Source organism: Panthera tigris, chromosome B1 (assembly GCF_018350195.1).
Source record: "Panthera tigris isolate Pti1 chromosome B1, P.tigris_Pti1_mat1.1, whole genome shotgun sequence".
NCBI lineage: Eukaryota > Metazoa > Chordata > Mammalia > Carnivora > Felidae > Panthera > Panthera tigris.
Window position 1 is genome coordinate 79,405,973 of NC_056663.1, and position 15,838 is coordinate 79,421,810.

General features: G+C 40.5%; 1 protein-coding gene across 1 annotated transcript in view; it reads right to left on the minus strand.

Moving 5' to 3' along the window:
• Window positions 1–15,373, minus strand: part of EDNRA (endothelin receptor type A) — a 59,357-nt gene extending 43,984 nt beyond the window's left edge. Inside the window, exons 1-2 of the mRNA XM_042983818.1 lie at window positions 15,302–15,373; window positions 10,848–11,335 (exon numbers count right to left, since the gene is read on the minus strand). Coding sequence (XP_042839752.1) covers window positions 10,848–11,267 — 420 coding nt within the window. The 5' untranslated portion in view covers window positions 11,268–11,335; window positions 15,302–15,373. The remainder of the gene's footprint in view (window positions 1–10,847; window positions 11,336–15,301) is intronic.
• Between the last annotated feature and the right edge of the window lie 465 nt (window positions 15,374–15,838).

A 15,838-nucleotide genomic window follows, 5' to 3' on the forward strand; every position in this document is an offset into this window, starting at 1 on the left:
GGTCTTTAGAGCATTCAGAATTAGAAAAAAATTCCTGTTTAGGCAATGCTGCCTAATTCTTAATAGTGTACCATGCCCTGGTATAGTTCTCCAAAATTACTGATCAAAATTTAGATTAAATATTTATAATCAATATTTATATAAAAATATATATTTAATATATAGGTATATTTTGATATGCAAATATTACATACATCTTTTTATATATACCTATGTAGGTCATATATGTGTATGTGTGTATATATATTTAAGCATATGTATGTACAGAAAGATGCATATGAGAATTTCCATAGAAGTACTATTCATATTAGCTCAATTTTAGAAACCGTTTAATGCCTACATAGAGTGGATAAATTGTGGCATACTCAGACAAGGAAGTACTATAGAGTAATGAGAATGGATGAGCTACAACACAACAATGTGGGTTACTCTCACAAACATAATGTTGAACAAAAGAAGCCATACAGAGAAGAATATATATGATTCTATTTATATAAAATACAAAAATAGGGAAATTCATGCCATTAGAAGTCAGGAAAGTGGTTGCCTTGGGAGTTAGGGTGATTCATGACTGAGGGACTTCTGGGAGCAGGTAATGTTCTGTTTCTTGATCCTGGTTACACAGATGTGTTCGTTTTGTGAAAATTCATAGAGTTGACACTTATGTACATTGTTCTGGATGTATATTATACTTCAATAAACTTTTTAAAAAGTTTGCACAGTATTATGGCTCTTAAATGATGTAACATTCCCCTAATTTTCATAGGTTTATTTTCTTTTTTTTTTGGTAAAATTTTTTTTAACATTTATTAACTTTTGAGACAGAGAGAGACAGAGGATGAATGGGGGAGGGTCAGAGAGAGAGAGGGAGACACAGAATCTGAAACAGGCTCCAGGCTCTGAGCTGTCAGCACAGAGCCCCACGCGGGGCTCAAATTCACCAGCCGTGAGATCATGACCTGAGCTGAAGTCGGACGCTCAGCCGACTGAGCCACCCAGGCGCCCCCATAGGTTTATTTTCTATAAGAAAATCAAATTTGGGGAAACAATGGAAATATGCAGAAAAACAGCATTTATGATGTAAATGACATTTATGACATAAGTGGACATTATTTTAAGGGAGAATTTTGGAGTGTTCAGGACATTTTTTATTTTATGAAACTAAGTTAAAAATTCACAGCAAAGATGGTTCTCTCTCTCTCTTTCTTCCTTCCTTCCTCCCCTTCCCCTACCTTCCTTCCTTCCTTCCTTCCTTCCTTCCTTCCTTCCTTCCAGGTACAGACATTTAGCAGAATTGCCTCATCAGCTAGAAAACTCATGTGGGATGGGGCACAGTATATTGTTCAGTACTTGGCAGAGATGTGTGCCCATCCCATTCCTTTCATACTCTGATAGGCAATGACTTTGGACATTTTTAACTTGTCCAGTAATTATTTGCTTTACTTGTTGCTTTTATAACTAGGGATATTAATAAACTCCTTACTTAGTTTTAGATTCAATGGACCACTTCACAAAATATATACTTCATATGTACATTTTTTTTCAAATTGAAGATTTCTGGCTTATTTTTATTTTTTTAATGTTTTATTTATTTTTGAGACAGAGAGAGACAGAACATGAACAGGGGAGGGGCAGAGAAAGAGGGAGGCACAGAATTGGAAGCAGGCTCCAGGCTCTGAGCCATCAGCCCAGAGCCCGACGCGGGGCTCGAACTCACGGACCGTGAGATCGTGACCTGAGCTGAAGTCGGACGCTTAACCGACTGAGCCACCCAGGCGCCCCTCTGGCTTCTTTTTAAATATCAGTTGAGACATATTTCCCAAACATCATCCATTGTGTTCCACATTCCCCTTTTAATTCCTGTGCATCTGGTAAACCTAGGAAGGAAGGTCTAGAAATGCAACATTTAGTTTTAGCAATAAAATCTCATGTTTCCACCCCAAATGAAACTATGGGCTAGTCACAAACACTCATTTTTGTCTCATGTCCACTGAAAAATTGCCTGGCCCTCCCAGAAATAACTGGGTGAGACACCTATTTAGCAAAATGTGTCCCTCTGAGCAGATAAGCAGATGTATATGTCTAGACAATCAGCTCATCAAGAGCTCAACCTTTGTTTTATTATTTTATTTTCTGGTTCCTTTCTGTCGGTTGACCTCACCAACATGACGAGTATAGAATACAAAAATCTGCTTACCAGATGTGCCAATGCAATCTGCAAGATTTACAACATAAATACTATTCTGAAGAACAGTCTCTGTATCATACACATTTTCCTTTATGATGTTTTCCTTCTGTCTTAAATAAGCAACTAAAGAAGTTACTGGATTTAATGGAGGAGAGAAAAGTGTCTGACTTTATCTTTGAACATGGTCTTTGAAAATATATTTCTGTACCAGGAATGGCATCTGGATGACTGGAAAGTTTGCCCTATGAGGTATACGGAAGAGAAGTGGTATGGCTTCTTGTCCTACAGCATGGGCTCCGAGATCAGACTGGATCCAAATCCCGGCACTGCCACTTGCTAGTTGTATAACCTTGAGGAAATCCTTAAAAACTGTATCTCACTTGTGGTGCATCGTGGGTTTGTTGTGAGAATCAAAAAAGTTAGCCTGACACAGGGCAAATGCTAGTTAAGCTTCAGGGAATACTATTCTCACGGTACATATTGGTATACATAACATATTTTAAGATTGCATATTTTTCCTTCATTGATTAGGGAAGTGCTTCTCAACACAGTAGAGCGAATGCTCTTGTTAAGATATAAACCAAATCATGTCACTAATCTTCTCTTGACCTTCTAAAAGCTTTCTATCTCACTCAGAGGAAAAGGCTAAAGGCTTTTTTTTTTTATTTAAATTTTTTTTTTAACATTTTATTTATTTTTGAGACAGAGAGAGACAGAGCATGAATGGGGGAGGGGCAGAGAGAGAGGGAGACACAGAATCAGAAGCAGGCTCCAGGCTCTGAGCCATCAGCCCAGAGCCCGACGAGGGGCTCGAACTCACGGACTGCGAGATCGTGACCTGAGCCGAAGTCGGACGCTTAACCGACTGAGCCACCCAGGCACCCCGGCTAAGGGCTTTTTAAAAGGTGCATAGGTAGGGTGACAATGTTTAGGACATGATATTTTTAGGACAATCCATGTTTATGCCCATTGTTCAGATGCAATTATTGATGACAGTGTCTCTTTTCACTCTCAGAGTATCCTGGTTTAAATGGTAAAATATATGGTTACCCTATTATTAGGCCCTATGTTGTCTGCTTCCCCCATCACATAGCCTACCGCCTATCCCTGTGACCTCATGTTACTACTGTCTCCCTTCCACTCACCACCATGGCCTCTTTGCTGGTCCTTTAACCGTCCAGACACATTCCTGCCTCAGGGACTTTGCCTTTGCCATTTCCTCTGCTGGAATGCTCTTACCTTAGATAGTGGCGTGGAAAGTTTTAGGTTTTTTATTCAACTGTTATCTTGTATTGAGGCATTCTTTAGCCACCACTCTAAAATTAGTATCTTTCCCCCTTTCTTTCTATTCCTCTTTCCCATTTTATTTTTCTCCTTATCAGTGATCTCCTATGTGAGATATTTATTTAACTTGCTTATTGTCGTATTCTTCTACTTGAATGTATGCTCCAAGAGGGCAAGGATGATTGTCTGGTTTTCTTTACTGCTATTTCCCCAATGACTGGTATATAGTAGGAGCTCAGTAACTATCTATTGAATGGATAAAGGAAGAACATTTAGAGAGGAAAGATCTGATGTCACTGAGTAACCAAATGGCCAATCCACTGCCATCCCCATTACCTTCTAGAGTAAAATAGGGCTCATATGTTTAGGATTCATGTTATGAGAAGAATTATTTGACCAGCTTCCATTATTGACGCTCTTTTCTAAGTAAGTTGTTGGAAAAGTTGAGATGGCAAACAATGTCAACAAACCTCACACAGAGGTTTAAATTCTAAAAGTAACCTCTCAATTTGCACATCCAAAAATATGATTAAATCTTCCTGAGTCCAGGAACACCGGGGACTTCAAACCTTCCAAGTTTAAGTAAACATTTCAGAGCATGCAGTCTTGTAAAATTTTTGATGTTCAAATTTAAAAATAAGGCTACCAAAAATTAATATGGAGTGATACTTACGTTTAGTCCCGTTACTGAATTTAATCTCAACTATTAACTTTATAATGTAGGAAAGTTTTTCCAAGAAAAGCTAGACATAGTTAAAAATAAAAGTGTAGCTATAGAAAGCAGTTATTTGAACTCCCAGGAGAATATGGTAGCTACAGAAAGCAGTTGTAGAATTCCTGGCAGTATTTCAAATTTATTTTGACAGAATTTCTTAGAACAGTCCACACTTAATCACTCTAGTCTTAGAATCAACTTCAGACACAGAGAAGTTGATACCCCACCCTCTTTCATTTTAGTTAGCACACTCTTTATACCAACTGCATACCCTTGTATGATAATAAAGAAATAACACTCATATCCTAGCAACTCGTAGATGAAGACACCATAGAAATATTTCAGAATGAAATAACCCGAACATCTGCTTGTACTGCAAGCGCTCGAAGCAGTGCAACATTTACATCCCCTCCCCAGCCCTCACTATTTTATGTTAAATTTAGAACACAGCAGCCTCTTCCATGAGCTGAACGGTTCGATGGGGGAGTATCATCAGCCACGATGCTTCTTTACATCTCCACACCTTCCTAATGAGAACGGGACTGAAACCATCTCTCTCTCCTCAGCCATGGGAACAATCTTGCAGTTATGGATGGTTTCCATCCCCCCACCTCCCTGAAATAGGAATAACTGTGCTGTGAGCCAAATGCTGAGGGTTAGCAGAGTAACCTCACATGAGAATAATTACTTAACATGAGCATGAGAGAAGGCAATGAGGTTCCCAGACACAGGAAACGAAAAGTCAGAATGGGAGGTAGAGTTGGAGAGGGTTCTGAAGCCTTTCCAGACAGCAACTTCCTTATAACAAACAGTAAATTGGGTAATAAATTTATCACTCTGTCATTTTATGTGTACAGATATTCTAAAATCAGCTAGTTAGCATAATGAATTTTTTGCAATGCGCATGTGTCTTAGCAACGCCAGAAACTCAAACTCAACCTATTTCCTGTTCTCTGAAGAGTAAATAAAATCTTTAGTGATATGAATGTTCATTTTGATATCCCAAATCACGTGTAGGTTTAATATTCCAATCAAAACCACAATTCCAAGTATGCTCAAAGAATGCATATTGCACAGAAACTTTGAAAAGAGTCCTCAACTGATTATATGTGCCAGAGAGAGGAAGGTAACACAGTGTCCGGACATAGGCAGAAGGGGAAAACGACCCTGTTATGTGCAGCTCTGCTTTGCACACTTTTCCCTCAGATTTATGGACCCTGAGACGTTGCTCATTTGCAAGAAAAAAGTAGAAATTCAGTAAATTCAAAAAGGAAGTCAGCTTTTAGATCTTGAATTGCATGGGAGGAAAAACACTCTTATAGAAGCAGGTACCAGTACATGTTCTTATTTTACTCATTCATCAAATATTTTTTAACTTGGGTACAATGCTAGATGCAGGAGATACAATGATAAATGAGAATTATGGCAGCCTGTCTTAAGGAACTTGAAGTCTAGTGGGGCAGACAGGCAAGTGAATTGGCAAATACAACAGAGTGTGTGTTAAATGCTATTTCAGGGTTAATAGAGGGTGTCGTGGGAGCGCATGAGAAAGGCACTAACCCAGTTTGGGTTATAGATACTTGCCAGACAAGGAGATGTTTAAGCTGAGATCTGAAGTTTATTAATAAAGCAGAATTAGCCAGAGGAGGCCTGAAGGGAAAATCTGCCAGGTAGAGAGACCATCGTGGTATTCTCAGACGGGCCAGGTTAGCTCCAGGAAAGGGAGGTAGAGGAATGTGTACAGAGAGAGGCCCAGGAGGGAAGGCAGAGGCAGAGCTACCCCATAGGAAACATTTAGCTGCAATGCACCAACAAGGGGCAGAGATCTTGGTCAAAGGACACACTTTTCTTTATCAAAATTCAGGGAATATAGTTTTTATCCCTAATTTTATGGTTCTAGTACTATTACTGGAGTACATAAGAAGGATATGTTTTTATTTGCTTGATGCTAAGTAAAAGGGAGACACCATCATTATCACATGGACAATAATCTGGTGGGTAATTTGATCAATTTGGGGGAATAAGATGTGTAGACCACAGATAATTTCCTGTGTCTTGTACATAAATGAAGATTCCCTCTAACAAATTGTCATCATAATCATCAGTACCATCAGTATTTAAACTGGAAGATCTCAGAGAAATCTGATAAGAAGTCAATTTTACCAGTAAAGACCCTGAACAAACCAAATTATGCCAATAAGCACTTACTGAATGACTACTATGTTTGAGACACACAATCTATAAGTTGTGGCGATTTATTTTTTAGGCAAAAGTTGCCTTGGTGATTTGATGTGTCAGGAGACAACTTTGGTATGGCTGCCCCAACAGAATGGATTCCAGTTGCACAAGATGTCAAAGGCTGTGTGAATATGCAGATAACTGGCTCCAAGCAAACGTCTCTGGTTTCCACATTGCTCAGATCCTCTGCCAGAGCAACATATTGAGTCTTGACTTTCCATTGCAAAATATTTCTGATAATTTCAAACAGAATTATATCTGTTTATTTTTCATTGTTGTCCTCAATAAGAGGTGGATGCTTAGAGTGGACCAAATTAGTAACCAACAGTCAGTTACTAGATTCTGCCACTGGCTTGTTAGCTTCTTCTCACAAACCTGTTTTACCCTACATGCTAAAAAGAGACACTATTCACCTACAGTATCATCTACGACATCACTAGTTTCAATGCCCAGCTCTGCGTGTGAGAGATTTCTATGCTAAGTCATTGGACTCCACTTCTTCCCTCGGCCACCATTTTAATCCTTTGCAATCTACTTCTCTCACACACATATTTCCCCACATTCCTGTTTCTACTAAAGGGGCTGAGCTACAGTGTTTTATGGGCATATCTGTGTGCAAGCATGGGTGAGCTGTTATCCTGAAAGCACATGATGCCAAGCTTTGGCTGGTTACCCATGCATAAACATCACTTTTAGAGATTCCGCTCTATTCAAAATTATAACCCATCTCCCTATAGATGGCACTCTATGGCATTAACATAATCTCAAGAATCATTAAAGAGTACAATTTTTAGATTCTGTTCTCCTAACCTATATTGGCATTTAGTAGTTGGGGGTTATTTGTAGTCCCTAAGCACAGATACAAGGTTTTAATTGTTTTGTCATTGTAATGGATGTAAACAATTTATACACAGATCAATGTACTGGCTAAATTTGTGCATTTCTTGAAAATTCAGGATATCAGATAATGTAATTTCCTGACACATAAAATCCATCATCAGTTTAGGTGACAAGCATGAGTATTTGAAAGGGTCGGTAACTCTTTTCCGTTCCTCTCTCCTGTTTTGGTCAGTCTTCTCTTATAATTAGTGATATTATGCTTTTTGCATAATTAAGAATTAGAGTAATCCTTTGATAACATTAGTAACAACTTTTCCCCAACATTGCCATTTGCAAGGCCCTTGCATGCTTGAAAACCAAGAAGGTAACTGGCATTTATTTGCTTCCTTTGGTTCCTTCTGCTCTGAATTTTATTGTCTCAGATTGTCGATTGTCTGATTTTATCACCAGTAGTGTGTGTGTGTGAGAGTACAAGCTAGGGCCAGAGGAGACTCTCTCCACTTTTTGGCTTATTTCTTCTTTATGCAACACATGTAACTTTGGACTTATTTTTCAACTTAGGATCTGTAAATGCCTCAGTAGCAGTCCTTCAGTGACTAGACCTCGCCTCTCTGAGAATGTTATTATTTTTTTAAATGTTTATTAATTTTGAGAGAGAGAGAAAGCATGAGTAGGAGAGGGACAGAGAGAGAGAGAGAGGGAAAGAGAGAATCCCAAGCAGGCTCCCCGCCGTCAGCCTGGAGCCCAACGCAGTGCTCAATCTCACGAGCCATGAGGTCATGACCTGAGCCGAAACCGAGTCAGACACTTAATTGACTGAGCCACCCAGGCGCCCCTCTGAGAATGTTATTTAGTTAGCTGTAGTGATGGCATTTTGACAAGAGCTGTGCCTGCACATTGGCAGCTGGTAAGAAGTAGGTAAAGTATGGTCAGAGTGGAGAGGACCTCAACTACTAAACGTGGAAGCTCCTTGGTGATTTTTATTAAAATGACACTCGGTCAGCAGAAGTGAAGACCAGTATAGGCTGGAGAAAAGAAACCCTGAAGATAGGGAGACTGATTAGGAAACTTTTGGAAATAGGTGTGGAGGGACCCCCTCTTCCATGCTCACAGATCGAGAGCCACTTGGCACTGAACACCATGGTAAAGGGAGATGGACAGCTGCTGCTTCGCCTTGCAGCATATGCCATGGTCAGAGGAGTCCACAGGTCTGATAGGTGAGACTTCAAAGCATCAGACTCTTACAGCAGGAGGCAGCTGCAGACCAAAGGCAGGAAGGCCCAGAACTCACATCACTAGGAAGGGTTTCTCTGGACTCTCCTGGGCAGATATCAGGGAAACTACATCTTCTTGTCTCCCAACTCAGAGAAGAGGACTGACAGAATGAGGTAGAAATAACCCCCAAATACTGGGAGGCTTTTTAGCTTAAATGTTTTCTTCTTTTCCTCTGCAAGAAGATTGAAATAACTAAAGCATGTATGTATTTTTTTAACCCAAAAGATTTCCTTTCTAAAATTAATGTTGGTTAAATGTCTCATTATGTGAGTTTTAGAAAAACAGTAATTACACAAATGTACCCCTGTGATGTAAAAGCTTGTCAAACTGTCCACATTGTATAGAACAGAATAAGGGATATAAAGTATTAGAGTCCCAAAAGGAAGAACCATTTGGTCAAATGAGGATGTGTAGATTATTATCCATTGTTATATGAATGTAAAACCAAGTTTTATTTGAATTTTCACCAACTGGGGATAGTCCAGACGGTCTGGCTTCGTTTGTTGGTCTGGACTAGAAATGATGTTTAGTCTAGTGACTGGCAGGTAGCACCTCAAAGAGATAAGCGAGTGTCCTTTCCAGCAGTCGCAAATATTGGTTTTCCAAAAATGTTCTTTGCAAATGGTCAAACGGGAATAATTAATTCAGAGATAGTTAATTATTCTTCTGAGGCATGATGGGTTGGTTAACTAGTATATAAGTATGAATAATCAATGTTTAATACTCTACAACATAACTACTAGAGTAAAATTTTGAATAAGAGTCATATAAACACTTTAAATCTATTATTAAACAAAGATGTCATGAGAAAGCCTCGTGTTCACACACATTATTTCATAAAGAGAAAATTAATAACCTTTAAAAAAATTTAAGTTCTATAGCATGTGCTAAACATTTTAAGTTAATTATGCATTTCCAGTTTTGCATCATAGTTCAGTTCTAAAATCCCATTTCAAGTTCAAATAGAAAACATATGTTTTCATGCCATTCTGTGAAAAGAGATGGCACATAATTTTTTTTTTATCATTTGTTGTCTAATTTCTCCAATTTTGCCAACAATATACTTGAGTACTTTTGAAATGCTTTTTATTTGTAACGTTCGAGACCGTAATCATTGTTTTCATCTTTACTGTCAGCACTTCATTGTATCACCGCTTTTCCTGGTAGGCGAGCATAATTTTGCCATAGTTTAAGTGTATTTATTGGAAACCGAGAGACTCTTAGTTAAAATTTATCATGTCTTCAAACAAAACTTGCTACTTAAAGTCATATTTCAGAATATTATGGCTCAGAATAGTTTTGTTTTTATGGATAAGACATAGAAGAAAAAAAAAGAAAGGCTGAGGAAAGTACTTTTCCTGGGTTTAGAATAAAGACATTCCATAACATCTGGCATAGACCACGTAATTTTACTTGAATTTTAGTTCACTTGAATTCTTGCAGCCATTTTCCCCTCACAACCACTAGCAAATACGAAACATCTAATTCCTTTGGGCTTTACTTTGTTTTGGTACTAACCAGTCCCTAAAGCAAGATGATCACAGTGACAGTGGGTGAGTTATCTTCCCCTCCCACTGAGGCATCACTTTTGTCATATTTGTCTTGGGATCCTTATTGCCTAGCTCAGGGGCAGGCACACAGTGGGTACTCCACGAATAAAAACTCTGTAAACTGAAGAAATGAAGAAGGCAACAGTAAACTGAGGCCTATTTTAAATGGCTTTAGTGACACTGTTCAACAAGGTCAACACTGAGCTGAGATCACGTGGACCTCACTATCTCTAAGTCACCGAGACAACTGAGGGAAGCCAGCATACCCTTTGGCTTCCATCATCAATCCAGATCGTCAAAATAAAACAGGTACTTTCATTTCAACATGTACCCTGGCTATCTGGCCACTGAATGGCATCACATTAAAAAGGTTACAGAAACTGAAGAAATACTTATTTTAAGTATCTTTTGGGCTCAATAGATCTCACCCTGAAAACTGAGTCTCAGAAAAATCCAGTTTCTTCCCAAGATTGCCCATCCACTCAGCAAGCTCAGGGCTGGCATGAGAATCTGCTTCATTAAAGACCGTGACTTTGAATAGTCTTCCCCAAAACGCGATTTTGTGAACAATTAAGTTAGCAAATAAATGTAACCTTTAACAAATAATAAAAATGTTAAAGGCCACCAAAGTTGAAGGCTGCAGAAATCACTCTCAGTAAAAACACAGACTAAAACTCCAAAGGTCTGCAGCAACTCTCTTACTGTGGAATCAGAACATATGTTCAAACCTGCAAATATAGTTGTGGTTACTTCCTACCTTAAACACATTGATAGGGAGATCAATGACCACATAGATAAGGTCTCCAAGGGCAAGGCTGGCTATCAGCGCGTTGGGGCCATTCCTCATACACTTGTTCTGGTAAATGATCCTGAGCAGAGTTGCATTCCCCACCATTCCCACGATGAAAATAGTACAAGATATCACAGTGTTAATGTATTTGAAAGCTGAAGTAATCTTAGTCTGCTGCGGGCAATAGCTGTGCATTGAGCCATTGCTAGGTAGGGCCAAATTAGTGGGTCGATGAGTGGTAACGAGGAAGCTGAGCTCTGTCCCACGAAAAGTGGTGAAATCATCCACTGGAGTACTTAGGTTTGTGCTGTAGCTTTCAGGATTATCACTGATCACACATCCAACCAGCGCTACCCAGAAGGACACCTTGAGGCAAAAGGTTTCCATCGTGATGCAAATTTGAGGAAATGTCTCTTACTACCTTCCCTTTATACACTTGCTTTTTTTTTTTTCACCTGGAAAAGAAAGGAGGAAAAATAATTGGTTACAAAATCCAGCTGCCAATAATTGTAGTCAATGATTATTTACTGCGTCAGGTAAAAAGTAATATATATTTGGTAATTAGATAAGATCTGTGTAAGGTTATCCCACGGCAGGGAAAAAAGACAAGATCAAAGCTCCATTATGGCAAATTCTCTATCTCTATCTCTATCTCTATCTCTATCTCTATCTCTGTCTCTGTCTCTGTCTCTCTCTACGCCCCTCTGCTTCCTTCTCTTTCTCTCTCTCATCTCCATCCATGATTATATCTAGATTATAATATGGATGAGGACATATGGGTTTTTCCTTTAGTAGATCAAAAGTTACTTTTTTCTCTCCATTACACTGGCTGATAAAAATCTGAATTGCAAAAATCTTCAAGAGTTGACATACAAAATTTTATTTATTAATGGAAGAGAAAAGGCATTATTTGCCGAGTAAAATTTACATGGTATCAAGGCATAAAATTAGCAAATTCTGTAACTAACATTCAATATTCCAAAATGTGTTCTGTTGTACATATGGTAAATAATGAACATGGGGTTAAAATGTAGCACAGGTAGTTATTTAAAGTGTCATAAAATGCTCTTTTAAAATCAGAACTGTGCTTAATACCATCAATACATTTAACAATCTTAGTTTCGATTAAAAGTTATACAATTGATACACACAAAATATTCATTTTATTGAAAATCTTGATGATTAATGTGTACAATCCACCTCTCTGACAGGAATTTTTTCTCTCTCTCTTCCATTCTTTAGAAATTATTATCCCAATACTTGCCAGCAAGTGAAGCTGGTAATAATGGCTTTCCAGGCCAGGCACAGAATTTGGCTTTCCAAGGGCTATCTGTCTCATGCTTTCTTTGAAACATCCTATGTGGTTACATTTGTCACACCAACTGTGCTGAGCACTTCACATGCATGGTGTTGTCTAATGCACACCATGCCTCTGTGAGGCTGATGCACAGTTCCTCTAGAAACATAGGGGACCAGAGGCTCAGTAAAGGCAAGGAACCTTCAGGTCCACAGGTGGTAGTGGCAATGTTGATTCTAAGGCAGGTTTGTCGGACTCTGAGCCTGAGCTCTTAGCCACTAGACCCCACTATCTCTCTTTCTTGTGCTTTCTTAGCACCTAAAATGTTTCAACAGTCTCCCAGAGTTTCCATGAAACAATAGATTTGGGAGGGTGATTACTTGTTTCCAAAAGATCATTTGTTTTCGTTTTTTGTTTTGTTTAAGTGACTTGCTGACAGCAAGTGGTCCTTCTTGCTCAGAAGGATACTTTAATCCTTAAAAGATATTGGAGGGGCACCTGGATGTCTCATTCAGCTAAGTGTCTGACTCTTGATTTCAGCTCAGGTCATGATCTTGTGGGTTCGGGAGTTGGAGCCCCACCTCGGGCTCTGTGCTGACAGCATAGAGCCTGCTTGGGATTCTCTCTCTCCCTCTCTCTGCCCTGCCCTCTTCACTCTCTCTCTCTCTCAAAATAAATAAATGATTTTTTTTTTTTACAGAAAAGATGTTGGAGGAAATGAGGGAGTTGGTGGTAACACAGTAATCAAAGGTAAATTAAAAATGGCTCCTCCCACTTAAATATTTTGTAAATTTTCTTCTCTGTGAGTTTTTAATGATTCTTTAAATGAAGACCATAACCTCATTAATGCAGTGGCATGTGTCTATGATATATATGGTCATAATGTAGTTTTTAAAAAATTGTGTCCTTTTTCTTGGTCTATTTATAGTTGGTATTAACCGCTTTTAGGAATTTTGACAGTTATGTTGGGAAATCAATAGAGCTTAGGTTTAGACAATATGTCGATGAAATAAGATTTATTCAAGTTGTGCAGAAGGTCTAAAGTAAGTACAAGGTGTAAATACCATATACTTTTGCCTTCCCCTGAGGTTTTTCCTGGGAATGTGAAAAAATAACATTGTATGTATATTAATAATTTATTATGTATGCATCTGTTATCTGACTTGAACTTTGTAACTCTGGTAGGCAGGGGCAATATTCCCATTTTAATCATGAGTTAAGTGGGTCTTGAAGAAGTCTTCATGGCCAAAAAGTGTCAGGACAGGCATAATGCCTCACTTTGCTTTGCTTAATTATAAATAGTTTGCAGTTTTTTCCTGCTTCTTACAGTTTGGAGTGAATACTTGACCGAATACTGTAGATCTACAAAATGCCACTGCTTGCATTCTACAGTGGAGACCAAGATTCTAAGAACAAAGCACCTTGTCATTCTCTTCTTTAGATCATAGATATGAGAGAAAAGAAATCCTTCAGTATGTTGTGCTATTTAATGACTACAGCCTCCTACTCTCCCAGTTGGGATGGACCCTTCAGTAATGTTTCCTTAAAAATAAGAAAGAGAAGGCCTTTCCTGGAAATGGAGTGGCTCTTTGCCCAGTAGAGTTCACTAGGAGGATATTTAGTGAACTGACCTGGCTATCATGGGTATTATGCCAGTTAGGAAAGGTACCACTATTGTTTGAACATCAGCATGCTGGTTTGCTTGGTCAGCTGATTAGGCAGGAACTATGGAGGCCAAGGCTATAGGTTCTCATCAAAGTGTGAGCTAGCTACCATTAAAGCCACGTTTCTTGTTCTCACAATAATACTGCTACATCACTTATGATGACATCTCCATCAGCTCTTGACACATCATAAGCAGCAGAGCTAAAGGATACTTGCCAAAGATATGTGGGTACCATATTATCATTGGGTGAAAAATGCAAAAGCAAATAAAAAGCCACTCAAATGCATGTTCCTCCATGGATGAACCTGTAGCACATTTCCGTGGATCCAAGTCATGCTGTGCTTGGAACTCTCGGTCACAATCAGACCTAGCTCTAGTGAAGCATCTCAGGGTCTTCCCTGAAAAACACAGTTTATAGATTCAGCCTTCTTCATATTTGGGGGCTAAGAATTTGATGGAGTTCTAAAGCTATTATTAAGTAAGACGACTGAATCCTTAGGTTTACACTGCAAGCATTTAACATCTTGGATTCTCAGGATTAAAGTTCACCTGTAATTAGTAATTTGGAAATTCCAACCTTACCAAAATGGCATAAATTTAGAGCACGCAATTTACTGAAATGATTGCCAAGATGTTTCTCAATTAGTTAACACGGGGCAGGAGGCCATGAATATCTACTAGAGGAGAGAAAAAAACAAACAAACAAACTAGGAACTTTTTATTAGTCTTCTGTGGGTTCTGCTTGCCGGGTAAGAAACTAGCAACTCTCCTTACAGACAACTGACTTTAATGTGTCTCCCACCCCACCCCCTCCGCCGCCAACTCTATCCGGGAACTCCATTAGGATGGTGTAAACAGAGGCTGATTATCTAGAAACAGCCCTTGTTTTCTGCACGTGAAAGGCAACAAGTGCCCTTTAAAGGAGAGCACAGAACACAACGCCCAGACCTCTACAGGCAGGTTTCCAAATTAGCTGCACTGGGGGTTTTCCAAAACACATCAGTCCCTCACACCAAGTGCCCTTGGCTACCCTTGGCATACCCCGGGTGTGCAAGGAGGAGAAGCAGGCGAGTAAGAAAAGGCTGCGAGGCAAACTTCGCAAGTAGGCTTTGGAGCCAGCGACGAGGGCGTGATGTTCCACAAAGTTCTTATGTGCTTGGGGGAAAAGGGAGACCAGGGAAAACCGTTGGTTTTCCTCTGACTAAAAATCCTAATCCCGCCTGGGGAGGCTGGGGGCTTTCGATCAGTCCCCCAACCCCCAAACGTTTCCGGAGCGCGCCCTTCCCACAGAGGCGCCAGCCCCGCCACGCGCCCGCGGGCAGGTGGGTGCCAGCCCCTGTGCGGAGGGTCGTCAAGCTGCAGGGCGCCGGGCGAAAACGCTCCCTGCTCGCCAGTCCTCCCAGGTGGCGCCCCCACCCCCACCCCCGCTTGGGTCCCCGAGGAAAGAGTTGCACCGACCGTGGAGCTCGGCGGGCTCAAACAGCTGCCCGGTCCGCGCGCCGCGCCTGGGCGGGAGGAAGCGGAGCCGGCGAGGGTGGGTGGTGGCTGTCCCCGGCTCCCACGCCGCGGCAGCCCGGGAAGCACAGCTGCCTCCGCTTCGGAAAGCTTCCTGGGCACGGCTCCTCCGGGGAGGTCTTCCCGAGCCTCCAGCCTCCGGCCACCGAGTGGGACGGAGCCTCTCCACCGCCCGTCCGCAATCGCCAGACTAAAGGGATGACTGTACGCGCGCGCGCGCGCGAAGGCTCGCAAGAAAAAGAAAACTCCAGGGGAACACGCCTCCCGGCTGTCCTCCCCTTCTCCTCGTAACACTCCCAGACCTTCGCCTCCACTCTGGGACAGCAAGAACGTCCCAACCTTCCAGCCCTCCCAGGAGGAAGACACTATAAAGCACAAAGCTGCCGCCCCCTCCCAGCTGCCTCCCAGGCCCTGAAGGGCAACAGCCTTTTAACCATTTCCTTCCAGAACTGAAGTGGGGGGTTGGCAGTCGAAGGAGGA